Source organism: Dicentrarchus labrax, unplaced genomic scaffold (genome assembly GCF_905237075.1).
Source record: "Dicentrarchus labrax unplaced genomic scaffold, dlabrax2021, whole genome shotgun sequence".
Taxonomy (NCBI): domain Eukaryota; kingdom Metazoa; phylum Chordata; class Actinopteri; family Moronidae; genus Dicentrarchus; species Dicentrarchus labrax.
The window spans coordinates 15,156,635-15,183,041 of NW_026136706.1; the positions used below are offsets into that span (position 1 = coordinate 15,156,635).

At 42.9% G+C, this 26,407-nt stretch overlaps 1 protein-coding gene across 3 annotated transcripts in view; it reads right to left on the reverse strand.

Annotated features, from left to right (window-relative positions):
* Positions 1-26,407, reverse strand: part of lrp2a (low density lipoprotein receptor-related protein 2a) — a 46,094-nt gene that overhangs the window by 8,352 nt on the left and 11,335 nt on the right. For 2 of the 3 annotated variants that reach the window (XR_007885299.1, XM_051405050.1), the window contains exons 13-59: positions 25,854-26,060; positions 25,516-25,718; positions 25,189-25,329; positions 24,737-24,940; positions 23,909-24,101; positions 23,351-23,476; positions 23,018-23,148; positions 22,689-22,826; positions 22,300-22,581; positions 21,921-22,160; positions 21,157-21,276; positions 20,530-20,646; positions 20,017-20,397; positions 19,061-19,309; positions 18,229-18,440; positions 17,928-18,112; positions 17,578-17,806; positions 17,269-17,446; positions 16,971-17,099; positions 16,004-16,170; positions 15,614-15,757; positions 15,367-15,476; positions 14,637-14,814; positions 14,265-14,478; positions 13,917-14,156; positions 13,542-13,730; positions 11,614-12,540; positions 11,341-11,506; positions 11,102-11,260; positions 10,724-11,013; positions 10,433-10,633; positions 10,200-10,226; positions 10,066-10,101; positions 9,721-9,963; positions 9,502-9,627; positions 8,580-8,699; positions 7,864-7,995; positions 7,067-7,268; positions 6,677-6,972; positions 5,632-6,298; positions 4,709-4,879; positions 4,401-4,624; positions 4,106-4,283; positions 3,292-3,488; positions 2,914-3,159; positions 2,579-2,707; positions 685-804 (exon numbers count right to left, since the gene is read on the reverse strand). Coding sequence is in view for 2 of the 3 variants with exons in the window: in XM_051405050.1 (XP_051261010.1) it covers positions 685-804; positions 2,579-2,707; positions 2,914-3,159; positions 3,292-3,488; positions 4,106-4,283; positions 4,401-4,624; positions 4,709-4,879; positions 5,632-6,298; positions 6,677-6,972; positions 7,067-7,268; positions 7,864-7,995; positions 8,580-8,699; positions 9,502-9,627; positions 9,721-9,963; positions 10,066-10,101; positions 10,200-10,226; positions 10,433-10,633; positions 10,724-11,013; positions 11,102-11,260; positions 11,341-11,506; positions 11,614-12,540; positions 13,542-13,730; positions 13,917-14,156; positions 14,265-14,478; positions 14,637-14,814; positions 15,367-15,476; positions 15,614-15,757; positions 16,004-16,170; positions 16,971-17,099; positions 17,269-17,446; positions 17,578-17,806; positions 17,928-18,112; positions 18,229-18,440; positions 19,061-19,309; positions 20,017-20,397; positions 20,530-20,646; positions 21,157-21,276; positions 21,921-22,160; positions 22,300-22,581; positions 22,689-22,826; positions 23,018-23,148; positions 23,351-23,476; positions 23,909-24,101; positions 24,737-24,940; positions 25,189-25,329; positions 25,516-25,718; positions 25,854-26,060 (9,764 nt within the window). In the remaining variant the exon portion in view is untranslated. The remainder of the gene's footprint in view (positions 1-684; positions 805-2,578; positions 2,708-2,913; positions 3,160-3,291; positions 3,489-4,105; positions 4,284-4,400; positions 4,625-4,708; positions 4,880-5,631; positions 6,299-6,676; positions 6,973-7,066; positions 7,269-7,863; positions 7,996-8,579; positions 8,700-9,501; positions 9,628-9,720; positions 9,964-10,065; positions 10,102-10,199; positions 10,227-10,432; positions 10,634-10,723; positions 11,014-11,101; positions 11,261-11,340; positions 11,507-11,613; positions 12,541-13,541; positions 13,731-13,916; positions 14,157-14,264; positions 14,479-14,636; positions 14,815-15,366; positions 15,477-15,613; positions 15,758-16,003; positions 16,171-16,970; positions 17,100-17,268; positions 17,447-17,577; positions 17,807-17,927; positions 18,113-18,228; positions 18,441-19,060; positions 19,310-20,016; positions 20,398-20,529; positions 20,647-21,156; positions 21,277-21,920; positions 22,161-22,299; positions 22,582-22,688; positions 22,827-23,017; positions 23,149-23,350; positions 23,477-23,908; positions 24,102-24,736; positions 24,941-25,188; positions 25,330-25,515; positions 25,719-25,853; positions 26,061-26,407) is intronic. The other variant, XM_051405051.1, reaches the window with a different exon arrangement.

The following is a 26,407-nucleotide window of genomic DNA, read 5'->3' on the forward strand; positions in this document are numbered from 1 at the left end:
GAGGTCTTTCAACAGCTCTGGTGGGCTCGGTCAACTTTGACACATTTCTCAAACCTGTCAAGGGTTTATAAATTCTGTCTATTATTATTGTTTTCCGCCATATTATGACATAAAACACCCGACACCCTCGCTAACAGAAGTATGTGCCGCCGTTACTCTGCAGTGAGCTCATGAGTTCACTGGAGACGAACTCTCCTGGCATCAGCAGCGCAGCAACAAGGGGAGAGGTACCACCACGATTTAACCCCAGTCACCGTTTCTCTGTTGAGAGGCTACATTATCACTATTAACTGGCATGTTCTCAGACATGTTTAAATTCTCCAGGGCAAAGGGTGACAGACTCCTTCACTCCCTCTTTCTGACACACTGAGGACAGCCTGTTTCTCTGGCAGCTGATAAGAGTACCTCTCTCAGCACTCCGCTGTCGGCAGAAGTGTTGAGCCTCTTACTAAACCTCCATGCTGTCTGATAAAATGATAGTGGGACTATTCTTTGCCATCAACACTCATTTTTCATTTGGACAATTCACAGGAGCTAAGATCCCACAGTAAACCTACTTAATAGACACTTAGATGATATCAAAACAATGTACCCAGCTTTTCACTGCTCACACTCTCGTCGGTGCTCAAACCGAACCCTCAACTGAATGACGTAACTTTATCAGTGACAGTGAACAGCACTCACTGCAGCTGCGCTCATCAGAGTTGTCCCCGCAGTCGTCGTCCCCATCACACCTCCATCTCAGTGGGATGCAGCGGTGGTTGTCACAGCGGAAGTCTCCGTTAGGATCACAGGTCAGTTCATCTGGGAAAGGAGTAGGTACATGAAACTGGTCATCATTAAACCATTACGCTCAACTAAATATCTTTTCTACTTTCTCTGCAATAATGCTCTTTTCTGTGATCATATTTTCAACATAAGCGCCTTAAGGTTCCGTGAACTTACCACGCGTGAAACTGATTGAATATTTCAATCAAATAGAGTAAATGTAGTTAAAGCATACAAAATAATTACCTAGTTTAAATCTGTTAGATGCACTCGTCCTTTGGGTAGCATGAATCTGTGCTATTTAGGCAAGTCAAACTTTATATACAGTACATTTCATACCCAGGAAAAAAGACAAGGTAGGTAGAAAAGGACAAATATTTAAACAACATTTAGATGTTCTGAAAACAAGAAGTGGAAGGAGGCTGGATCAAAAAACACTTAGGTTTTAGGTCCACCTAGCTGAAACTAATGCAATTGAACAAACCCGCTCTTGAGTAAATCCTAGCTCGAAGAAGATTATAATGTTTACTTAACTGTTTTATAGCAGTGTTAATTCAACCTTATAGTCATTTCAAAGCTGTAGTTGTTTCTGGTGTTATACTGACTGAACCAGGTTTGTATTTATTTAGTCTACCCTCATTGCTTAGAAATGCTGTGAACAAAATATTCACGTCAACAACAACACAAACTGCAGCCTCCAAAATCACCATGAAGTTGAATCAACACCTCTCTAAAACAGTTCATATTGCGCATTACAATCAGATCCACAGATTTAACAGCTCTCCTTCAGTGTCTTGACACCAACATGTTTGTAGAGTAAACTTTGAATGACACAGTGATGACTGGAAACTCTCACTGCTGAAAGTGTTTGCTACATGTAGCAGTCAAAGATGAGGAGAGATTACGCATCAGTTAATAATTCTGTTAATAAGAACAACAACAGAATGTATGACTGGACATTTTTATCTTTTAAGTAATGATGAAACTGTCAGTTTGAAATGAACGGCATCTTGTTTTTTTAATTAAATTGCAATAGTTATAGAGGGAGGGGAGCTGCATGCTTAGGACAGATGGGTGACCTCTATCCATGCCAGTATGTGTCTGTAGAGGATAAGGCAGCAGGAGATGAGAAGCACAGACGGGAGAGGAGTGGAGGAGAGCTAGTCTGAGCCGTCTCTACCACACAGTGCTGGGGGTCAAAGATAGCGCAGTGTTAGCTAGTCCTGCCCTCCTAGCCCTCCACCTGGCCCATCTGCTACATTCTTACGGGAAGATTAGCACGGATCTCCCGTCCTGCGCGGGCATGGCACTAATGGAGAGAGGGCCTCCGATAAGAGACGGGAGGGCCGCAGCGAGTGTGTTTGGATCGTAGCAAAGTACAAAGAGACTTGTGTGAACCCTGCCCCCACGCAAGGACAGAGCAACAACACACACACACACACACACACACACACACACACACACACACACACACACACACACACACACACACACACACACGTATGTAGACCCATACCACTGGACAGCTCATAAATCTGTGGTGCTCTCAGGGAGAGGTAAATGGCGGGGGAGGGTGAGTGGTGAGACCCTCTCCATCAGCACCTCCCACTACCTCACTGTGTAATGTTCCACAGGAGGCTGAGGTGTTGGCTAATTGCCCTTCACTCACTCCTTAAAAACACAATCTTGAGTCCATGCAGTAAACTTTTTAATCCTTTTGAGATCTCTGGAATCATCTTACTATCAAAAAATGAATGGGACGTTATCAGCCATATTCGATCCTAACAACAAACGGTGGTCGCAGACTCACCGCAGCCCTGCTCATCACTGTTGTCTCTGCAGTCGTTGTGGCCGTTGCAAACAGACCACAGTGGCACGCAGCGGTAGTTGGTCTGACAGTCAAACTCTGTGTGGTTGTCACATCGATATGCTGGTCCCACTGTGAAGAAAACACCACTGTTGTCAACTTTTAAACATCAAAATGACAAATGTATTAGTAGAAGTAGTCAGACTTTAAGGTCTTGATGTAATGTGTGCCTTCGTTCAGATCAAAGGTTTTGCTCTCCTCCTTGTCCCTTGTACATTTAAAGAAGGACCCATAAGCAGAGTAAAGAAAAAGGGGGAAAGAAACAATGTATTACTTACTGCACTCCTCTAATGGTTCATCAGAGTTGTCACCGCAGTCATCATCAACGTCACATTTCCAGCTCTGGGGGATGCAGCGTCCATTGCGGCACTTGAACTGACCTGGGCGGCAGGTCCTGGCGGAGCAGTGAGCAGGGTCCTCGTCAGACTGATCACCACAGTCATCTTCACCATCGCACTGCCATGACTCAGGGATACACCGCTTATTTGCACACTGCCACTGGTGGTTTTCACACTGGTGTGTAGCTAGAGGGAGGAAAAGTCAGTCAGTTGATTGGAACAAGATTTTAACATGAGAAACAAAGACATGTTAAAAAACTGCACAAACAAACTGAAGTAGAAGAACTAAAAGTCTTCAAATAAAAGAATACAACCCACCACATAGCACAGGGTCTTCATCTGAGCCATCATGACAGTCCTGGTTGCTGTTGCACAGGAAGTGCGGACTGGTGCAGTTTCCGTCATTGCACTGAAACTGGCCGAGCCTGCAGTAGCGAGCCGGGCAGGTGGAAGGTTCGTCTGAGCCGTCTCTGCAGTCCCTCTGACCGTCACACTTCCACCAGATAGGAATACATCTGTTGAAGCATGGGTAGGGCCAGAAATGATCAGCGTGTTTAGCCAGAGCTTTAGACTACGTGTTGACAAATGCAGAGCACAAAAAGTCAATAAATCCTTACTACACTAATTTCCCATTACTACATTTTACACACATATATAATTATATAAAAGAAGATCTGTATCCTCTACTGACCACATCGCTGCACTGTGTGTGCACATATTAAAGTACAAACAGCAGGGGGTGCTGTTTTTCCTTTGGAAAGAGAGCAACCAGAGATTTACTGTAAATGTCTGTGTTTTGAAATAAGAGATTAAGAATCAGACAATTGAACAGCCTAAGTTAATACTGCCTACAGAATAAAAACACACAAAGCAAACCCAAGGATGAAAGTAGCACAATGCTTTTTTTGATAGAGAGGTGATTATGAGAATCTGGTCTCACTTTTGGATTTAATACTAACTAAACACCTGGCATGAGATAACAACGACCAACCATCCTTACAGTGGTCTAATTTGTTTATGGTAGTCCCATTAATGTATCACAGTTTAACAATAATATAACTACTGATGTTTAAAATGCTGTACACCACATAAATGACCCCAAGGCATTCCACAAGAAGAAATCTTAACAAACCGTTCATTGTTAGCACATCTGTACTGGGTGCTGGTGCACATGGGAAGGCATCGGGTCACACCTCCTATTTGGACAGTCAGGAAATGGTCTGGGCACTCACAGGTGTGTTCCCGCCCCCCATGACGGATCAGGCACAGGTGAGAACAGCCTCCATTGTTCACCGCACAGGGATTGTTCGCTGTTAGAGGAAGAGCCACACGTCGGTCAAACAAAGGATAGGTATTGTTCAGCTTGTGGTCAGCACCTGTTTCCTAAATCAACTTAAACAAAACAAGATTCAGATATTTTAACTCACCAATAGGCTGTCGGTAAGGATGACACACATGGATGTCAAATGGTCTGTGAGTGGTGTTAAGCAGGACCTGCCGATCGGAGCCATCGTATTTGTTGCCTTTCTCCACAGAGCGCGTGTTCCAGTCAGTCCAGTACACAGTGTCTTCGAACACAGTCAAGGCAAACGGGTGAGGCAAATCTCCATCATACACCGAGTGTCTGTGTTGACCATCCAAGTCCGAGTATCTAACAAAGAGAAAAAGAAAGTTAGAGGTCTCACCGCATTTACTGTAACAAAGTGTGATCACTTTCCTGACAAATTATACTTACTCGATGTAACTGAGATGAGCATCAGACCAGTATAGTTTGTCATTAGTGTAGTCTATTGTGATCCCATTGGGCCACTCTATCTTTGTGGTGATGATTGCTACTTTGTTGGTTCCATCCATTCCAACACGACCTATAAAGGCCTTTTCTCCCCAGTCTGTCCAGTACACAAATCTAACAGGGAGGAAAGAAAATTACTTTAGATCACAACATCTACATATATCTGAAGAAAAGACAATCTATACTTAACAAATTTTCCCTCAGTATGAGGAGGAGCCAGATTGATACCGTGTTTTTTAGATACCAATACATACTGAGTAATATTTCAGTAGTTTTTGATAAGGGTCCCTCAAATTTGGTTGTTTAGGATTTGAGACAAAGTTATAAATAACAAATACAAAAGTAACTTTATTTCACAGGTCCATAATTGTTTAATAATTTCCTGGAAACAACTTTGTGTTTTGGTACCAACTGATACATTTCCAGACAATTAATTCCAATTAACCTCGAACGTAACCTGGAGAGTCTTTTAGTCAGTGCACAGCAGGTCAGCTGAATCTGCAAAATTTGTCTGCATGCATTCAACAGTTTCCGATAATAGATGACAAATGATGATGTTACGTTAATATATCCTTGGGTATAAACTGAGCTTGTGAAATTTAAACTGACGAAAAACAGCCTCAAAACTTCTTTCTATTCTGTTAATTTTCCTTATAATTAATACCATATTACATCCTTCTTTCAGGAAGGTTACTGGGAAATTACAGACCCATAGAATAAAGCAATACCAACAAAATTCAACTACACTAAAACTGAATTAATTAAGAAATATATGGATAATAATTCTGCCTATGAAACATTTTTTAGCCCAGCCGATATATCGATCAGACTCTACCGTAACAATTTCCTCCTTGCCACTGACTCACCCATATTTGGGATGTAACACAATGGCTCTGGGGTTTTCAAAGCAGTAGGTGTTATTGGCATCAACGCAGTGTTCAGCCAGTTTCTTCACAAATCGACCATCCAGTTCAGACACTTTGAGACAATCCAAGAAGCTGTCCACCCAGTAGAGTTTCCTGGCTATCCAGTCAACTGCAAGGCCCTCCCCATGCAGAACTCCATTGACCACCACCTCTCTGTTACTGCCATCGAAGGACATCCTCTCAATCAGTCTGCGGCTCACATCAATCCAATAAAGGCGCTTGTCGACACGATCAAAGTCCATGGCAACCACGCTTGTCAGACCCTGCAGGATCAGAGAGTAGGCCTGCCCGTCTGTTGACAGGTTCCTAAGGTAGTAACGGTTGCTGAAGATGAGGTAGGGGGAGATGTTGCTGTTTTGACGGCAGCTGCGGCCATCAGGCTCTCGGAGGAATCCCGGGGCACACTTACACATGTAGGAGCCGACGGTGTTCTCACAGACCTGGCTGCACACGCTCGGTGTCTCTGCACACTCGTTGATATCGTCACACGTTTTACTGTCAGACATGAGGCGGTAGCCAGGACGACAGGTGCAGATAAAGCTGGTGGGTGTGTCGGTGCAATTGTGATCACAGTGATGGATGGATGGGTCTGTGCATTCATTGACACCTACAGTCAAATGAGCAAAATATCAACATTATTAAAGTCATCAGCAAAGATTTTGTATCCTGTCAGATCTATTCATCGAAAAAGAAAACAAAGATTAATATTTTTGGTGGGGTTTTCAGCATTTACATTTGACAGTATTTATTTATTTTAGAAAGCACAAATATTCTATAATTTGGTTGTTGTCCAAATTGTAATCCAACCATTTCTGGATGACATTGAATTTGTGGTTGTATTTCTCTGTCTTTTCCCACACTGCACTTCTTTGACATCTCCCCTAGAGGGAGCATGCACCAGCTAGAGAAACCAAACAGCAGACAAAACACTGAAAGGTTAAGAGGATATTACTAACAGCACAACTATTCTGAAAATCTTACTCACCACATCCCTTCTCGTCGCTGTTGTCAGAGCAGTCATCGTTCCTGTCGCACACCTGGCTCAGGGGGATGCAGTGTCCATTGTCACATTTGAACTCCCCAGGGGGGCAGGTGGGTACTGGTGTGTGGCACATGTGCTCCAGCTCATCAGACTCGTCCCCACAGTCGTTGTCGCCATCGCAGACAAAGTCATGGGACACGCAGCGACCGTTTTGGCAGGTGAACTGGTGTTGCTGGCACGCCTGGTAGGTGCAGCCCTGCTCGTCACTGCTGTCCCCGCAGTCATTGCGTCGATCACACCTGATTTTAGAAGACAGGCCACGAAATATGAACTCTGAACAGACTGATTACAGATGTAGTTAATGATATTTTAGGAGGAGTTAATTGTTCTAACCTGTAGGAGCTGCGTATGCAGAGGCCATTGCTACAGGTGAACTCATTGATGCCACAGGATCTGCGTGTGCAGTTCTGATGTTCATCTAAAGCATCTGCACAGTCTGCATCTCCATCACACAACCAGTCACGTGGGATACACTTCCGCTGAGGTGGTTGGTTGTTCACACAGGTGAACTCTGCACTTGAACATGTGCGATTGGCTGGAAAAAACAACAAAATCAGGCAGGGGGATTTACAAGAAGTTAAATAACAATAGCGACAACTCAGTGTCAACCTGCATTTTTAGAAATACAAATATTCCAGACTGTATTTCAAAACACGCAGCCATGACTTTGAATTCTTTATCAATCTAAGTTGATTGATTCACATTGTTTGAAGTGAGTCTCCTACAGAGGCTCAGGCAGTGCTGAAATCTTTAGCTTCAGGCATCTTATTGTCGGAGCACACATTGGAGAGACATAAGTGTCTTGATCCACCCTGAGCCAGGAAGCGAGAGAAAGGAGACATGCACAAAGTAACGAGTGAGGCAGGAGAAATCAGGAATGTCAGCTCCTTGGAATGGAGACCTTCTGCAGGAGACTTAGATGCACTGACTGCCAGTGTCTCCCACACAACTCTCCCCAGTGGTGTGTATCCTAATCCATCAGCTTCCTGAATAACGAGAGGATGAGGGAAGCAGGAGGGTGCAAAGTGGAGAAGTGACAGGGAACAAGAGGATAGGCTACAAGGGGAGTCGGAAGTGGAAAGATGCAGAAAAGGATGAAGAGGATGAAAGAGAAATGAAAGGATGCATACCACAATTATGTCTCTGGTCTTCATCACTCATGTCGCCACAGTCATTGTCCCCATCACAGATCCAGGATGAGGCAATGCACCTGCCATCATCACAGCGAAACTGATCTGTGTTGCAGGTTCTGACCAGTGTGGCTGCAGAGACAAATCATGAAACATTAAAATGTAGATAGCACAGTTCTGGGATTTAATATCTTCTACCAAATCATTTAGATTCAATATAGACAATATTATGACTTTTTTGTGACTTATTTTAAACTTTTTGTGATTGCCAATTATCTCAGGTACTTCCCCCACTGCTTTTCAACTAATAAGGACGGCACAATACAACACTGGCAAAGCTTTCAAAATAGTCATGGCAACTCCACATTCCCATGCATGGTGAGCTATCTAAACAAAAGCCAAAGTGAGGCTCTGTAACCCCTGGTGGACAAAGGGAGGGGGAGGTGCTGTTTGTCAGAGGACACTGAGGGGCGTCACCACAGAGGAATGCAGCGCACAATAGGAGGCCTGACTGACCACATCGTCAACAAAGAGATACACCACTGACTCGCACTCTCCGCTACATCACTCACAGCTCTCTCTCACACCAGCACACAGATGCAGATTGGCGGACAGACACAAACACACAATAACCGAGCAGCTGATAATGGGGCGGGGACAGACACACAAAGCCAACGGGACCGCTTTGGGGGTTGAGAGAGTTGTGCGACACTCACTGCAGGAGAGGGGTTCATCAGAGCCGTCAGAGCAGTCAGCCCCTCCATCGCAGTGCCAGTGGGCGGGGATGCAGCGACCGCTAGAGCAACGGAACTCACTCTGGGAACATGTGGATGTCGCTACGTAGAAGATGAAGAAAAGAAAGGCATGAAATCACTTGGAGGACTTGTTGGTGTGGGAATCTTAACATGCAGATGAGGGGGGGTGGGATAGAGAATCTGTTTCTGACTCTATTATATCTTCTCTCTCCTTACTTTAGGAGTAAAATCCTGTTTCACCCAGATTGTGTGGATTAAATCCACACACAGGAAACAAGCAGTGTTTGAAATTATACAATTGCGAGAAGAAGAAAAAAAAGTTTATGATGTTTAGTGAGGAATCTTCTTCTGGTTGTTGTGAGGGGCTCTATCATCTATGCTATTCCCTGGAACTGATAGGGCCATGTCCAAAATCACTCCTTTTGCTACCTATAGCGTGATGTTTACTTTTAGCTATTTTATATGAGTTTCTGAAAACTTTGTGTGAAATATGTATGTACTGTCAGAGTAATTTTGGACACGGTTGTCAGAAGACAACAGGCTTTTTTCACAGTCAACACTTTGACTTGTCATAGCAGGAAAAGTGTTACTTATAATATTTATGATAGTTACATCCCATTAAAGTGTCCCAGTAAGCCAAGCCAGTGAACTAGCACTAATAACACCAGAACCCTAGAACTGGCACACCTAAATAGAATCCAGTCATAATTAATGTTATTAATTATAACTGTGCCTTTTCTGCAAGAACATGCCAAAAATATCTGCTGTGAAAAAAGCCTTTTCGAGCTACAACTGCATGAGATAAGTTGTACAATTCATATAGTGACAAATAAATATTAGGAACATAAAATTGATTTAATCCTGAAACTGCTGCTGAACTCACCACAGTGTGTAGGGCTCTCGTCGCTCATATCCCCACAGTCGTTGTCTCCATCACACAGGTATGAACGTGGGATGCAGATGTTGGTAGACTGACATTTCGTGTGCTCTGGCTGGCAGGTTCTCTCCGCTGAGATAGTCATAAATAGGAACATATTTACAGAACAGTATTTAAGTCATAACCCTTTTTATGTACCTCAGTTTGATTTCTGAGGATACTCACGGCAGTTCTGTTCATCAGATGTGCCGTTGTCATAGCAATTATTGATGCCATTGCAAACATAGTCCTTTGCGATGCAGCGCCCATTGTTGCAGGTGAACTCTGTGTTGGGGTCACATGGTCTGAACAGACAGCCCACCTCGTCACTATTGTCTCCACAGTCGTCATAGTGGTCACAGCGGTAGTGGTAGGGCACACAACGGCCGTTGCCACAAGTAAACACTGTGGGCTCACAGGTGTGGAAGGCTGCCAATCACAATCAAGAACAGGTCAGAGCGCTGGCCAATAGAGAGAGACAGGTCAGGAGAAACGGGCATGACAGACACGTGCAGTGAAAGCTCATTTTACCTGACAAGGCAATAAAGGATGACAGCAACTGTGGGACTGCATGCAAAGATATAAGCACATTGATTCATTTGTTAGTGTTGATTTGTTTTAATATTGTTAGTGGAAATTCAATCATGAAGTGCAAGCATACACACCGACAGAGTTGAAGTGAACTTTAGGTCCTAAGAAAGGAAACGTGTTAAAGCAAAAATATAGAATTTGTTAGTATTAGTGAAAGTGAAGAGAAGAGAGTTCTGATTCACTCATGCAGGAGTACTAACGGCTCTAATAGGATTGCGATGACTAATAATCAACAGTGAGATTTTCAACAAAACACACAATGAGGAAGAAATGCAACACAAAACAAGCTCTTTTAAGATCACCCTACCACAGACTCTCTCCAGCTCATCGCTGCCATCTCCACAGTCGTTGTCATTGTCACATTTCCACTGGGCGCGAATACAGCGGCCGTTCATACAGGTGAACTGTCCCGGCTGGCAGCGAGTCCCATTATCAGGGATACAGTGCTTGTTGTCAGCCAGGTACCAGCGGCCCTCTGATGGACACTGACACTCAGCTCCATTGGGTCCTAACAAGATAAAAATGCTTATTACAGTCTCTACAGTTACTTGGGGGTTTTCGACTGAAAAACAAAGCGACAGAATGTAACTGCTTGTACCTGGTGTACAAATGTGGCTGCAGCCTCCATTAAACTGCTGGCAGGGACTATCACACTGCTGCTGCTTACTGCTGGCCAGAACATGGATGTCCATTGGACGAGATGGAAGGTTTTGAATCATGACCCTCTGGTCAGAACCGTCATGCTTGTTGGCCCGATAGATGCTGCGTGTGTTCCAGTCAGTCCAATAGATGAACTGGCCAAACATGTTCATAGCAAAGGGGTAGATGGCTGTGCTGACGATGACCTCCCGATTGGACCCCGTGAGAGAAGATCGCTCAATCTTCTGTCTAATGGCAGAGCAAAGTATTAGTAATAGCAGTAGATAGACGATATTGAGAATATATTTATCTAACAGTGGAATTTTTCAGATCTTACAAACTGGCGTCTGCCCAATAGAGTCTCTCTTCTTCGTAGTCCAGGGTCAGTCCATTGGGCCACACAAGACTGCTGTTCACAATCTCGGTTCTGAAGTTTCCACCTAAGGTAGCACGTTCAATCTTTGCATGGGTTCCCCAGTCTGTCCAATACATGTATCTGTGGAGCAAGGACAGATTCATTTTTAAATCTCAGTTTAATCCAATGAACAAAAAGAGTGTGTGTTGTGTTAGTCTTACCCCCTGCAGGGATCCAACATGATAGCTCTAGGCCTGGACACATGGGCAATAATAGTCCTTTGAGCGCCGTCCACAGACATGGAGCTGATGCTCTGGTTGACATAGTCACTGTAGTAAATTCTTCTGTTTATCCAGTCATAAGCAATGCCATCAGGAGCCCCTAGATCTGTCCATAGACAGGGTCCAACACAACATCAGCAATATCACTGGCATCAATTTCAACATCCAAGAAAACCTCCAAGATGAACAGATGAAGTTAAGTGCAAAACTTACCTGAAGCCACAGCTACAGGAGCTGACGTAGGGGAGGACAGGCTGATGTAGCTGATCTTGCTTGCTCCTGTACCTGAGCTCTGTGTAAAGTAGATCCTTCTGTCTGTGAGGTCAAAATCCAGCGCCACTGAGGTACGCGGCACATTGACCACAGGGAAGGGCAACGCATGGTCCTCTGGGTCGAGGCGCAGGCTGCGCACGGTGCTCTCAGTCGTGTAGATGAGATAATCATCCCTTGACACCACACAGCTCTCGTTATCGGCTGCAAGATTCCCAAAAGCACAGCTGCATTTTTTGTCACCTGTGCCAGACCCTGGGAGGGCGAAGCAGAAGTGGCCACAACCTCCATTAGCCTCCATGCAGGGGTTGTAGTTAAGCTCCCGGGCAGTGGTAGGTTGGGTACGCTGGTCAAAGATGGTAACGTCCCTCAGCATGTTGATATTGTCTCTAATGACAGCGGGCTGCTCCGTGCTGCCAGGCTGTTTGCTTGCTTGGAACACCTTCTTGAGGTTTCTGTCCACCCAAATGATGCTATTCTCAAACACTGTGATTCCATAAGGAGTCGGGTAGCGGCTGCCGTACCTGACTATCTCTGTCTCCCCTCCTTGAGGGCTGACTCGGGCGATCATATCCAGGGAGTCATCAACCCAGTAGACGTAGCCAGTTTGCCAGTCCAAAGCGAGACCTCGTGGAGTAATAATCCCTGATGACACTAAAACTGTGCGGTTGGTTCCGTCCAAGAGTGCTCGCTCAATTTTGGGGTTCTGGCCATAATCAGCCCAGAACAAGTATCTGTTTCTGGGGTCCACCACGATGTCGCGTGGCATGTCCACCTGGGTCTTCAGCAGCACCCTGCGGAAGGTGGTGTTAAGGCGAAGCACCTCCACGTATGTCTCAGTTAGGAAGGCGTTGGTGAAATACAGGTTCCCTGAGGAAAGAATCCAGTTAGCTCGTTGTTTAAAGTGGCATCATATATTTGTGATGACAGCATGAGTTCATTAATCACAAACTGCTAACTGTAATAGGTCACAATTAAAGTAGACTATTAAGATGGTGTTATCAGTACCATGTACTTCAGTTATAGTGACGCAATTATAAATGAGTAAGAAGCAAACAGATTCCCCCACCTGCAGCTGTCACTATTTTCCTAAACTAGCTAATTCTCATGTCACCTGTGTGGGACTGATCTCCCCGCTCTGTGAGACTGGCACTGTCAAAAAGCTTCTTAACTTTGACTCTACCAGGCAGTCTGCTGTCTGAGGCCTGAGTCATGCAGCAGGTTTAAATTAGTCAGGCTCTCTGATTAAGAGGTTGTTTCAGACATAATAGGTAGAGGTAAGGTGAAAGATATTGAATATAAGCACACAATCAGAATACTAAAAATACAGAAATAGTACCAATGTGTTAGAATTAGCAAAAAAGTACATGGAAATGAATTACTCATGTTAATATTAATACTATAGGCTATAAACACTTTCAGCATTTTCAACGTGTTAAGTAGCTTTAAATAAGAATGGGAAATAAATGTATTACTGAGCTTTAAGCTCTTATGCGCAATTAACAAATTAACATAAAGGCCATTTTAACAGAAGTTTAAGAAATACAGTGTAATTCTCTATAATATATTCAACAATATTTATAAGGGTTAAATACTTTGATGGTAGTGAACTTAATCTACATCAATTTCAGGACCAAGACCTACATAACTAGTGACAGAGATTACCAGCTTCAATCAGTGTTGTAGAAGAACTTCACATAGGTAAAAATATATGACTTATGTTAAAATTAGAAATGCAATCAGGAGTGCACTGAGTGGATGTATAACACAGACCTTAGAATAACAGTTTATTTCACTGTTGTGACTTAATTGCACACTTCTTACAGTATATGGTTAAATAAAATAAATACTTAGATGGCACAACAGCATACCTGCAGCCCAGTCCACAGCAATGCCTCGTATCCCGTTGCGTCCGATTCCAGATGTTACTACACTACGTAATCCTGAGCCATCTGGCTTGATCCGTCTGACCCCATTCTGTGTCGCCACAGTGCTGCTGAAGTCACACCAGTAGATGAAACCAGAGACCATGTGTACATCAATGTGTAAGGCATTACGACCTGCAGGAGGATAACCCGGTCATAAGAAGCCAAACACAAACACACCACCATTTGATATTCAGTCAGTTATTCAGTGTATTATTCCTAAACTATTTTTTATTGTTGAATTTACTCAAAAATCTAAGAAACTTTTTCATATAAAATATATACAGTAAAACATACAGGTAATTTATGAGAATCACTGACCTCTTCCAGCCACAGGCACCATGGCCTCAGAGTGGTCTGCCCCTTCCAGGCTGAAGCCTTTGATAGCTGACAGAGTAGAGATGACTACATAGGACTGGTAGGGAGCGCAGGTCCTGTTGTCAGCATTGAGTTTGAAACCTGTGGCACATGCACAGGTAAACAGACCCTGTGGCCGAGGCAGGCAGAGCTGCTCACACGCTCCAATATTGTTGGTACAGCCATTGGATGTACCTGCAGAGGCTGGGTTTGTAGAGAGAATACAGTATGACAAGCATGGAAAGAAAGCAACAACAAGCCAAAAACAGACAACAGCAAATGAGGAAGATGATGTCTCCTTGTATTACTCACTCTCTCTATAATGCACTTTCAGAACTCTGAGTCCAGAAACGTTGTCTCGCAGCACAACCTTGTTGGCACCCGTGGACTTGTCCACACGCTCTATGACCTCAAAGTCGCGGTCAGTGAAGTAGAGGTAGTTTTCATAGACAGCCACACCCCAGGGGTGAGACAGGCCTGTCACTATGGTGATGCGGTTACTCCCATCTGGATCACCTCGCTCAATCTGTGGAGATTCACGTGTCAGACAGGCACTCAAATATGGTGTATACATTTTATTTTACAATTACTTTTTTAATAATTAATTAACATTAGGTTGCATTTCATATTATGTTTGTCAGAACAAATGGTGATCCTTGAGAGCGGAGGGAGGTGAAGACCCACCATGCCAGTGCTTGTAACAGCCCAGTACAGCTTGTTCTCTCGTATATCCACAGTGAGAAACTCAATGTGATCTAGGTTGTTGGTGAACAAGGTGACAGGGTTTAAGCCATCCATGTCTGCAGATGCCACCTTGGCAGGGATGCCGCTTTCTGTTCCCTGGTCTGTCCAGTATAGTTTTCTTAGGAGACATTCAAGAATGGAGGTTAGTGTTTATATCTCATATATATACAATTTATCAAGTCATCATCTCTATGCTTATTACTTTTTAATAGCCTCATATTTTACAGTCAAACAACTGAGATACAAATTGTCGCTTTCCGTTTATCTTTAATCTCCAAAATATGAACTTTTCCGGAACAGCCTTTCATTTAAATACATTAAAATACACTTCCTAGGTTCATTCAATGGGTTTTCAAAGGTTTTCATTGAGTTAGAGAATGTTCTCAACCCACAGAAGACCAGGTCAAACCTAAGTTAAAGTATGGAAAAGCCCAAAATCAGAGTTACAGTGTTTTCATATTAAAGTGAGAAGGGAGGGCTTATAAATGTCTTTATTGTTTCTTGAGTGTACTCTATTGTACATTGCTGGGGTTTGAGTGTGCAGTGTGGTATTCAGTAACACTAGTTGAGTTCTCTCTAGAGGCAGAGCAGATGGTGATGAGGAGGCTGTTAGAGCTCAGTAGTTGTGGGGATGAGTGGCTGTGCCAGGACTGTGTTAAATGGGGCTTACCCACGTGCTGGGTCCACTGCGATGCCAACAGGACTACCTGCGCCAGTTGGAGAGCCGTTATTTGTGATTAGAGTTTTCCTGTACTGTACCTCCCCTCTCAACTTCAAAACCTGGCCAAGGACAAACACAGGCACAATTATTGAACTGTGTAGCTGTGTTGTGACATACTTTTTCAGATTTATTTTCTTCTTATTATTTATTTCCTATTAGAAGTGCAATCACAAAAGCCAAATGTTATTTGCCTCACCTCAATAGACTGTGTAGCTGGATTGGTGTAGTACAGGTTCTCTGTTATCCAGTCCAAAGCCAGGCCAACAGGGGAGCCAAGGATGGCTGCTGGGGCAAACTCTGTCCTGTTAGTACCATCTGACTTTACCCTGTGGATCTCACCCTGTTGGACAAAGCAAGACAGATTCATCTCAACTACTGCTGAATGTAGATATGCAGAGAGAATCTTGTGTTACGTTTTTCCGGCATGATTTAAATGTGTTTTGTTTTTTACTGTTACAGTTACAGTACATGTACAGTATATCTCTTGCATACCTGGTAGCACTGCGTCTATACACACACAAGTTCCCTGTTTAATGTACCAGATTAAGAAATACAAAACTAAAAGTAGTGTCTTTGTTTGACTTACCGGGTGCTCTACCCAGTAGATGGTCTGTTCGTTGTCATCAAAGTCAACATCATAGCCATTCTGAAGCCCAGCAACAGGGACCATAGCATCATTACTCTTGTCTTCTGGGTTCAAGGAAATGCCATAGATGATGCTGTCTCTCACAACCACCAGAAAAGGATCTTCAACTAAAAAAACAAAACAAAAAACAATACAAAAGCAGTCAATACATTTCTTATTTATGAACAAAACACTCAGGGCTGGGAATTACTTAAAATGTTAACAGTTACAGTTACTAATTCTGAAACAGAGATAGGAAAGCATGTTTCCTGGATGTGGCTTTAGCTCGTGGTAATCCAAAACTTAATGTTACTTTCAGTGTATGATACCAGTTGCAACATAGAGATCCTGAGCTAACAGGTCTTTATCTATAAAGAGGATTGACCGGTGAAAGTTGTTTCCACAATCTGATTTGCTTTGTCATCAGAGATTAGAATCGATGAATGGTTGTGGGGCATTTTCATTCTTGGATAATCATTGGCCTCAGGGGGAGACTGTGTTCTGCTTGGCTTGAATGGGCTGAAACCTGAGATGAGTTAAGCTGTTGACCTAGGGGGGACTCTTTGGACTTCGAATTAAAGGTCCCTTGTCTTCTTAAGACCTTGAAAGACATGCTTATATGATTCTTAATATTTATGACTGGAACAGCAGTTTACAAGAGAATCTAAATGGAAGACTGTTGACAAGTACCTGGATCGATCTATGATACGAGTTTAGTGTTTTTAAAGATTTCTTCTCTTACCAACACTGAGATGGCTGCAAAAGCTGCAAAGCATGCAAAAACCATCATTTCCACAATAACAGGTTTGCTCTTTGCTTTAAAATAAGACGTTATGAGTGCATCAACTTATCAACTGCATCTGACCTGACTTCCTTTTTCATCAAACTGAGTGATGAGTGTTTTTCCTCCAGTTGGCAGGATACATACCTCTGGTGCAGGTGATTTGGTCTGCTGCCAGTGTCCAGCCTGAGGGGCAGGCACACGAGTAGTACCTCGGTCCCACAGCAGAAAGCAGGCAGATATGAGAACAGGGATTCCTCAAGCAGTGATTTTCACCTAAAAATTGACAAACACATGTACACCCACTAAGAGTAAACAGAACAATCCTCAGCGACTCTTAAATTAATATACGAAAACAATGGACTGCATACTGTTCATCATATCATTATCAATACATAACAACTAGCAGACCAATTCAGATTAATGTAGATTATCTTTGCCATACCTGCTGGCTGCCTCGCTGGGTGTACTGCCACAAGACCCATGGGCTGTGGGAGGTTGAACAGCATCACTGTCTGGTTCTCCCCATGCCACTTATGGGCTCGCATCACACGGTTGATGTATCTGTCGGTCCAATACACAAAATCCTCAAAAATGGTAATTGCGTGGGGATGTTGCAGTACCTTTTCATAGAGAGTAGCAAAAGAAAAAAAAAAGTGTGTCTTACACATACTATTCAAAAGGAAATTGAATGTGCTCTGTTCACTTTTAGATTAGTAACATAAATAACAGATAATTCTTCTCATACACTCACCAGGTCACTAGCCACAACTTGTTTCCTGTTGTTGCCGTTATAATCGCAGTAGTCAATGAAATCCAAGTAGGCATCAGCAAAGTACAACAAATTGTTTGGGTAGTCTATGGTTAGACCATTGGGCCAGTACAGCTTGTTGCTTATGATAACAGTCCTCAGTTTCCCATCCATGCTGGCCTTCTCAATGCGGGGGTTCCTGCCCCAGTCCGTCCAGAACATCAGGTGGGCACTGCAAAACAAATGCTCTTCCTTTAACACCAACTGCTATGATCATGAAAAGCAGACACCATAATTACGTTCCAAGACAAAGACAGATTTGAAACAAACTTGTTTCTATATATTTCACTGACCTGTCCCTAGGGTCCAGCACCAGGCCTCGGGGGTTGGTAACATTTTCACTGACTAATACGGTGCGGTGCGTGCCATCCAGTTTAGACACTTCAATGGTCTCCAAGACAAAGTCAGTCCAGTAAAGGTTCCTTCCCACCCAGTCCACAGAAAGGCTCTCTGTTACGGTCACTCCACTGTCAAATATCTGTTCGAAAGAAACTCAGTTAAATATGTTCACATGTGAAATGTAAAGCTTGGAATAAACACAAAAGGTTTTAGTGCAATATGTCTGTAGTGACAAAAAGGAACAAACCCACTCACCACAGTTCTGTCACTGCCATTTTTGTTAGCACTCCAGATTCTGTCCTGGCTTGTGTCGGACCAATACACACGGTCGGTGACAGAGTCAAAATCTAGGGCCACGATGTTACGTCCATCTCGAACCAGTGAGCGCACCACATTGGGCTGAGAGGTTATGTCATCTTGCACAATCTGATTTCGACTGGCAACTAGCAAGAACGCCTGACGAGAATCTGTAAAGAGACATCAAATCTCTGTTACCTATTATTCATGTCCATTCTCATGCTAATAAGAGCACTTATCAGCTTTTGCATGTCGACTAAAACTCTCCAACAGGACTGTTAAATAGATCCTACTCAAATGGCAATCTTTGGGGAATGCACTTTTGTCCAAATAATGACCTATTGTATTGCAGGGCCTTTCAACGGGGTTATCTGTGTGGAAGAGGAGCTCATGTCAGGCACACTCCCCATAAACAGCCCTTTGTTGGTGATTATGTCCTAATTACACCAGTGATGGCCAGTGAGTGACACATATGTTATTTGTCTTATCTATAGAAATCAGAGCAGCAAGGAGAGACAAGGGAGAAGAAAGACGGTCTGTCAGTCTCGCAGTCTAGGGGCCAAACTTCCCCTTTAATCATAGCTCATTCCTGTCCAAGAGCCAGCACAGTGGAGAAAATTTAGATGTGTGATGTATAAAGACAAATCATCTTGACAACCAAACTACTGTAGGACTGATAATTGGCCAATTTCCTATTTTACTGTATTATGAAACTATAGGTTGTTATTTACAACTACCAGTGGAGCAATATGTCCCATGCACAGAAGATTTAAGTCAAACTCCTCCTCACCTGAGGCCTTGCAGGTACGCTGGTCTACTTCGAGAGTGTAACCATCCTGGCAGTGGCAGCGGAAAGAGCCTCTCTCATTAAAGCAGTGCTGGCTACATAGGCCAGGGGGATTACACTCGTCTACATCCTCACAGGTTTTGGAGTCATTGCTCAGCTGATAACCCAGAGGGCATGTGCACTGGGCCCCAAACGGCCCTTGGATACAACCGTGGGTGCATCCAGCATTGTTGTCAGAACAGCTCTCCTGATCTGAGTTGAAAGCAGAGAAAACACAATTTAGAACCAAAAACGGAAATGAAAGTAAATGATAACTCACACAAATACAAAATCTACCAATTTATACAATTAACATACATCCTCTAATGATAATTAATGAACAACAAAGCACTAACTATTTTGTATCAATACTCGTGGCAAGTTATTATTACATTTACCACACACGCTCTACTACCAACACAATTTCTCTTTGATCATGTTTTGAAACAAATCTATAAATATCAAAATTAATAAAGTTAATAAAGATCCTGTGTTTGTTGAAAATGAATCAAAACTACTTGCAGCATTTCTACCAATGATTGAGAGTTTGTTCCTACCTGGCAAAGGCTCATCTGAAAGCAGTGAGAAAGGCAAGAAAGGAAAATCACAGATAATTCCCAGGTTAATACAGGTCAAATCAAACACATGCATGATTTAAACACAAGAATCCAAAGACAAACAGATAACATTCAACACAAAATTTATGTGAAATGAAGCCCCTCCTGTTCACAGAATACAGGCACCAGAAGAATGTCAAATAAAATACAATCAAGTCAGAGTTTGATCCTGTTTGTCATGTGATATTAAAGTTTAATTGAATTTGGGGATGCCAAACTTAGAAATGTAATAAAACAATCAAGTCTTTCCGATAGACATAGAACATGTTCCAGGCTGACTAAGAAAGCAGAGATCAGACTTACTGCAGAGAGGAGACTCGTCAGCACCATTGGGGCAGTCAGGGGTGTTGTCACACACCGTGGTGAGGTTAATGCACACACTGTGGCCAGGACACTGCCACTGCCAGCTTGGACATCGGAAAGGCGGCGTGGGGCAGTCTCTTTCATCACTCATGTCCCTGCAGTCGTTGTCCCCATCGCAAATCCAGCTGCGTAACACACAGTTTCCATTGTCACAGTGGAAGAGTGAGGAGGGGCAGGTGCGAGGCGGGCAGGCATGGTGCTCGTCGCTGCCATCCTCACAGTCTGGATGACCATCACACTCCCAGGTAGACGGGACACAGCTCCCGTCTGACTGACACTGGAACTCAGTCTCATGGTGGCACATTCCTGGGGGCCTAGTAGCTGAGACGCATTAGAAAACACCACAAGCAACATGTTAGCACAGTCCAAAATGAGAGAAAATCTAAATATGTTAGCAACCTTGTACATAATTATACAAGACATGAGTAATATAACCAGTATGTAAATACTTACGACAGTCTTGCTCATCAGAGCGATCACTGCAATCAAAGACTCCATCACATCGGTAGTAGGAGTTGATACACTGGTGACCTCTGGAGCACTTGAACTCATTCACAGTGCAGTTGTATACTGAAAAAATCCAGTTGAGTATGTTAAACCTGATATTCAATATCTGTGCAGTTGTATGCATGCTGAGCTCAACTGTTGTGCAACACAGGTCATGAGATCAATAAACTAAGAGGCTTAGCAAATGCTTAATTTTACAGAGCATTCAATTGACCTCCACAACTTTTAAAACATGTTCAGCTGGTACAAACAGGACATTGCTGAATGCATGAATGAAGACATGAATGACTGGACAAAGGAATTAATTATTTGTTGGGAAAGGGGGCAATAAAGCTCAAGTTCACAGTATCTCAAAGTGTCTGGGCTGAGGCATAGGAAAAGCTGATGCAAATAAATCTTATTTAGCAAATAATTCTATTAATGTTTTCATTACAATATAAATACAGTCTGGGTGAAATTAAATAGATTTCAGCAAACACAGCTTTGTGTAAAAATACTTGATGTGTTATAAGTAAGCACCAGATGAGGCCTGCTACTATATGTATGTCCACGGAGAACCAGAAAGGTACTCACTGCATCCCTGCTCGTCTGCCCCATCCACACAGTCCCTGTCCCCATCACAGACATAGTTGGGGTCTATGCAGCGGTGGTCTGGACACTGAAACTGTCCTGGATGACATGTGCTTCCCAGATCTGTCAACACAGATTGTAAGATAACAATAGTACAATAGAGTCTATGAGCTTATCTCCTTGTCTTTCTTGGCCAAAACATACAATACTGTACAAGTTTAGAAAAATATAATTCAAAGGGACAAAAATATGCTTCTATAAATAGCTGATTAATAGCAGCTGATTAATGGTCCTATTGGATCCACAGTTGATTCAGTGTAGTTTAAAGCCAAAGCGTTTTTAGTAATGGGACATTCAACATCATGATCATAGATAAACTAAAGAGACATCTAAAAAATGAATCCTTAGCTATGTCCAGTAGTGTATTGGCCAGATTTAATTTAAATGTTTTTATAATTTGGACTATATACATAGGTTTATTTATCACTTCATCAAAAACTGTGCAACAAATGTACTTCAAGGCATATTAAACTCACTCTTTAGAAATTAAATGTTTAGTTTACCAAACTTTTTTCAGTATTTTCTTTTATAACTGTGTTCTTTCTTTTGCCTTTGCTTCCTGAAATAAAGTCCTGCTACTGCATTGAATTTGAGCTACTTGCCCTGTTTCTGCCTATTACGTATTTAGAATTAACAAAACATGTCTCATAGCAAATCCTATTAATTAAATTAAAATAAAAGTTGATAGCCTCTATGGGGATACTCACGGCAGTCAGCTTCATCTGAAGCATCCCCACAGTCATTATCAGTGTCACAGCGCCAGGTATTTGGGATGCAGCGGTGGTTGGAACAGGTAAACTGATTGGCAGGGCACGTTCCAGGTACCCGTGTAGGGCAGTTGTACTCATCGCTATTATCAAAACAGTCATTGTGTCCATCACAGCGCCATCCTGCAGGCACACAGTGCCTATTTGCACAGGTGAATGCAGAGGGGGAGCAAGTGGTGTCTGAAAAAAGAGTTGACGATCTTGATTAAATATTATAATATTAAACTAAATTTGAAAAAACCTAGGGGAATGAAACTAGTTTTACTCTGGTCAGGTTGGGCCAGTATAATAAACAGCATTTACAAAAAAAAAGCATTACTGTTAATTCCACAGTTGACTTCGTCACTGTTGTCATGGCAGTCGTCAACACCATCACATCTGTAGCTGTTTGGGACACATTTGCCGTTGCCACAGGAGAAGGAGTTGGCTCCGCACTGCAGTGTGGGGGGCTCACTGGAAGGGTCTTCGACACATGTCTGCTGGTTGGGCATCAGCTTCATGCCATACGGACAGCCACACACCCTCTGTGAATCAGGGGCTGGAAAGCAGAAGTGGCTGCAGTCTCCATTTGGATTTGTCTGCCTGTTGCAGAGGTTGGAACCTGAGAAGGAGAGCGAGAGTGTAATTACCAGGAAAATGACTGACAAGTGCGAGCCTCAGCTACGCATGAATAGTGGAGTGAGAAGAGCAGTGAATAAAGTTACTGACCAATCTGAGAGTTGGAGTTGAAAGACTTGACATGCATGATGTGGCTGATTCCTCTTCTGATAATCATCATTTCCCCACCATCGGTCTTGCGCACACGTACAATGCCACCCAGGCGCCAGTCAGTAAAATATGCATAGCCTTCAAGGGACAGGAGCAACAGAGCATAACATCAGTTACTTAATCTCTCATCGCCTCCTGGTAACAGTAATTGCTCTTTTGACATGATAATCATAAAAGCAAGAATGACAAACCACATTTCGAGTCAATGACAGTGAAATTCCTTCTCTCATTATAGTTTAAAATACATGATTCTGTACTGGAGCTATTACCTTCAAAAATGGTGAGACCAAATGGATGGGAGATCTGGGTTATGCGGTCCAAAGAAATTCTGTTCTGTCCATCAAAATTGCTGTGTTCAATTTTGTCAAAAAAGGCATCGACCCAATACAGACGCATTGAGCTGGGTGGAGAACAAAGCAGAGAGAAAGAGTTCACATCACAAATGCTGTCAGAAGAATGATCAGAAAAAATACAGCTATAGACCCCACAATTTAAGGGTAAAACAAGGAAAGATTACATAAATCTTAAGTGTAGCAAAGACGGTGAAATGGTGTATTGTGGGACTGTTCTTTTAGCCAGTGGCTATAGGATGTTTGACTCACCTCCAGTCGATAGCTAAGCCATTTGGCCAACCAAGAGTAGTGTTTACAATAGACAGGGCATGTGACCCGTCAGCCCAAGCCCTCATAATCTTCGCTGGCCGGTACCAGTCAGTCCAGAAAATATACCTGTGGAAGTAAAATAAACAACAAGCATAAATGTCATCTTTCATTAAAAAATATACTTTAAAAACTGTGAAACATCGACTGTACCTGGGTGACAAAAACCCTTTTTATTTAGATTTTATTTTGGATACTTTCACATTATAGAGCTTTTCCGTTTAAGCCAACTTCTTAGTGTTCGCTACAATACTACCCTTCAGGCTGAACTAATCTCAGCTGTTGGACACAGAGGCCTTATGACTTTGAGGCAATTGGGAATAACAGCTTTCTCTAAATAAGGATTTCTTTATTCAGGTGGGAGGCTTAATTTGAGGACATTTTTGAATAGGTGAGCACATCTTAAGGTGTTTTACCAGACATGCGTGGTTGGTTTTGCAGAAACTTCCCTATCCCTAAAAGCATGCAGAGGTTCAAATCCCACGGTTATCAATGATTTACCCAATGAGAGGATGCACCACGATGGCCCTCGGGTTATTGAGGTTACGTATGATGGCTCTCCTGGACTTATCAGCGAGCTTCATGACAGATATGCTCCTGTATCGCGGGTCAGTCCAGTAGAGGTTTTTTGAAATCCAGTCGTAAGCCAGGTCCTCCACTCCATCCACTCTATTGGCTGCCAGTACCTCCCTGCCTGTGCAGATCAAAGCAGTCAGACCACCGTTTAACACAGAGATGAAAGAGGAACACATTTAAATAAATAGGCTGTCAGCTTGCATTTTCCCTGTGTGGACCGGACAGAAAAAACTAGAGCAGCTCCAAAAACAACATCACTGATCAGAGCAGTGGTGTTTCTTTTTTGTGTGGTGTGACTGCTCGTGGATTATCACATTAGTGACTACTTTCCACAGCTTAGGTGATAGTTTTGAAACTAACTAGCAAAACTTCTGAGTAAAACATTCTTGATTATTCTGTCCTACTCATTTTCAGGTCATTAGTTTGAGATGTAAGTTGATTATATGATCCATTTTCCACTGTCCATATACTCCTGTCCTCTCCCTCCCCCATAGTACCAGTCGGCCCCATCAAGCACTCCCTTAACTCCCTGTATAAGCCTGGCTGAATCACATGGTAGAGCTCTCTGCTAGGAAAGAAATTATCCAAGGATGTAAGCACAGAGAAAACACTGAAAACATATTAGCTGCTAATAGTTAGTCATACTCCACACTGTGCCTTTCTTTGTATTATTATTGTTATGCTGTGAATGTGTACAGTAATTAGGATATGCTAAACAATTCAGCCCAGAACGACCAACAAGTTCATGCTCACCAGTCCCATCCACTTTTTGTTTATAAATGATATCCTTGGCTGTGTCTGAGAAGAAGATAGCATCGTCTTCAGCACTAAAATCCACTCCAACAAAGTAGGAAGGTGATCCAGTGACGGGCAGGATGATGTCTTCCTGGGAAGAGAGGTTAAAGGGGATCCCTCTCACGGCTAGCTGGCTGGAGAACAGCAGAAACTGCCTCACAGCTGAAGATGGGGAAATCAGAAGATGATATGAAACAAGATAGCCTTTAATGCCAAAGATCTTAATCCTCACAAAAACATCATAACACAAAGAAAGGGTTAAACAAGCTCTGGGTTGCTGGACAGGTGAGTTTCAGGTGAACATTTACATCTTTAGGGTATTAAGTATAATTTTACATTTTAAACCAGGAAACATATTGAGATCTGTCTGAGAAACAAATCACTACAATTATAAACGGAAGTTCTCTTACCAAAACATCGCTTGCCATCGGCATGTAGGTCGTACCCCATGCGACATTTGCAACGGTAACCCAGTCCTCCATTGTCACTCCTATGACTCAGAACACAGATCTGCTCACAACCACCTTTGTCTGTACTGCAAGGGTTTGGCACTGGAGGCAAAAACAAAACAAATTCCAGTGACTGGCTATACTTGGTGGTATACTTCCTTTACAAACACTGTTACATGTCAGGAAATCTCGGTAAATTCCCATTACACTGGAGAACGAACAGTGAGAACTGTGAGCTGCATCAGGACCACTCTGACTGTAAGAAATGTGGCTCATTGAAAAGCTTACCCTGTGGCTGTTTCAGCTGATGTATCACTGCCACTCCGTGTGGAGTCTGAGATGTACCGTAAACAACTTGAGGACTTCCGTCAGTGAACTTGTTGGCTTTCATTACAGCCATCTTGGTCCAGTCCGTGAAATAGACATTGTGCTCAAACAGACTGATGCCAAATGGGTGTGGGATCACAGCACCTCCATGGACCACGGTTTTTCTATCACAAAAAACATTTTTTTTATTAGAATATAAATACTCTACTCACATAGTTCTTGGAAATAGTTTTTTATGTTTTTGTTTGTAAATTCAATTAAAATACTATTTTTAAAGGAATAACACATGACATATTCACCTGTGAAGGCCATCATATGTCGCAGTTTCAATGTAGTCATAGCGACTGTCAACCCAGTAGATGCGCTGGGCCTCAAGGTCCAGTGTGATACCAGCTGGCCAGCCCAGTTTACTCCCAATAATCCCGTAACGGTTGGTGCCATCCATGAAGGCCCGCTCCAGGCCTGGTTGTCCATTCATGGCCTCCCAATCTGAGAAGAACATGTACCTGTGAAAGGAAGTTAAATGTTTAATCTGCCAGTTTCCTCTGATGGGGATCATTACATGAGGATTGCTTTGTACAGCTGGGACCACTGGAATAACATTATATGTATTCACTTAATAAAAACTATAGGAGACTTCCTTATCATTAATTAAGTCTGGCATCCACAGCATTAGGTCGCAAAGTGGGTGGCTGTGCATCTCACCAAAGAGCTGTACATTAATTTACGATAAGCAATTTATCTGTAGCCACCTGGCTCTCCTCCCCCCTAGAACTATACTATTGGATTACAATGAGGGTCATCACTTACATTGCTCCTCACTAATCCACCCAGGGCAATCTGTTAATCTCAC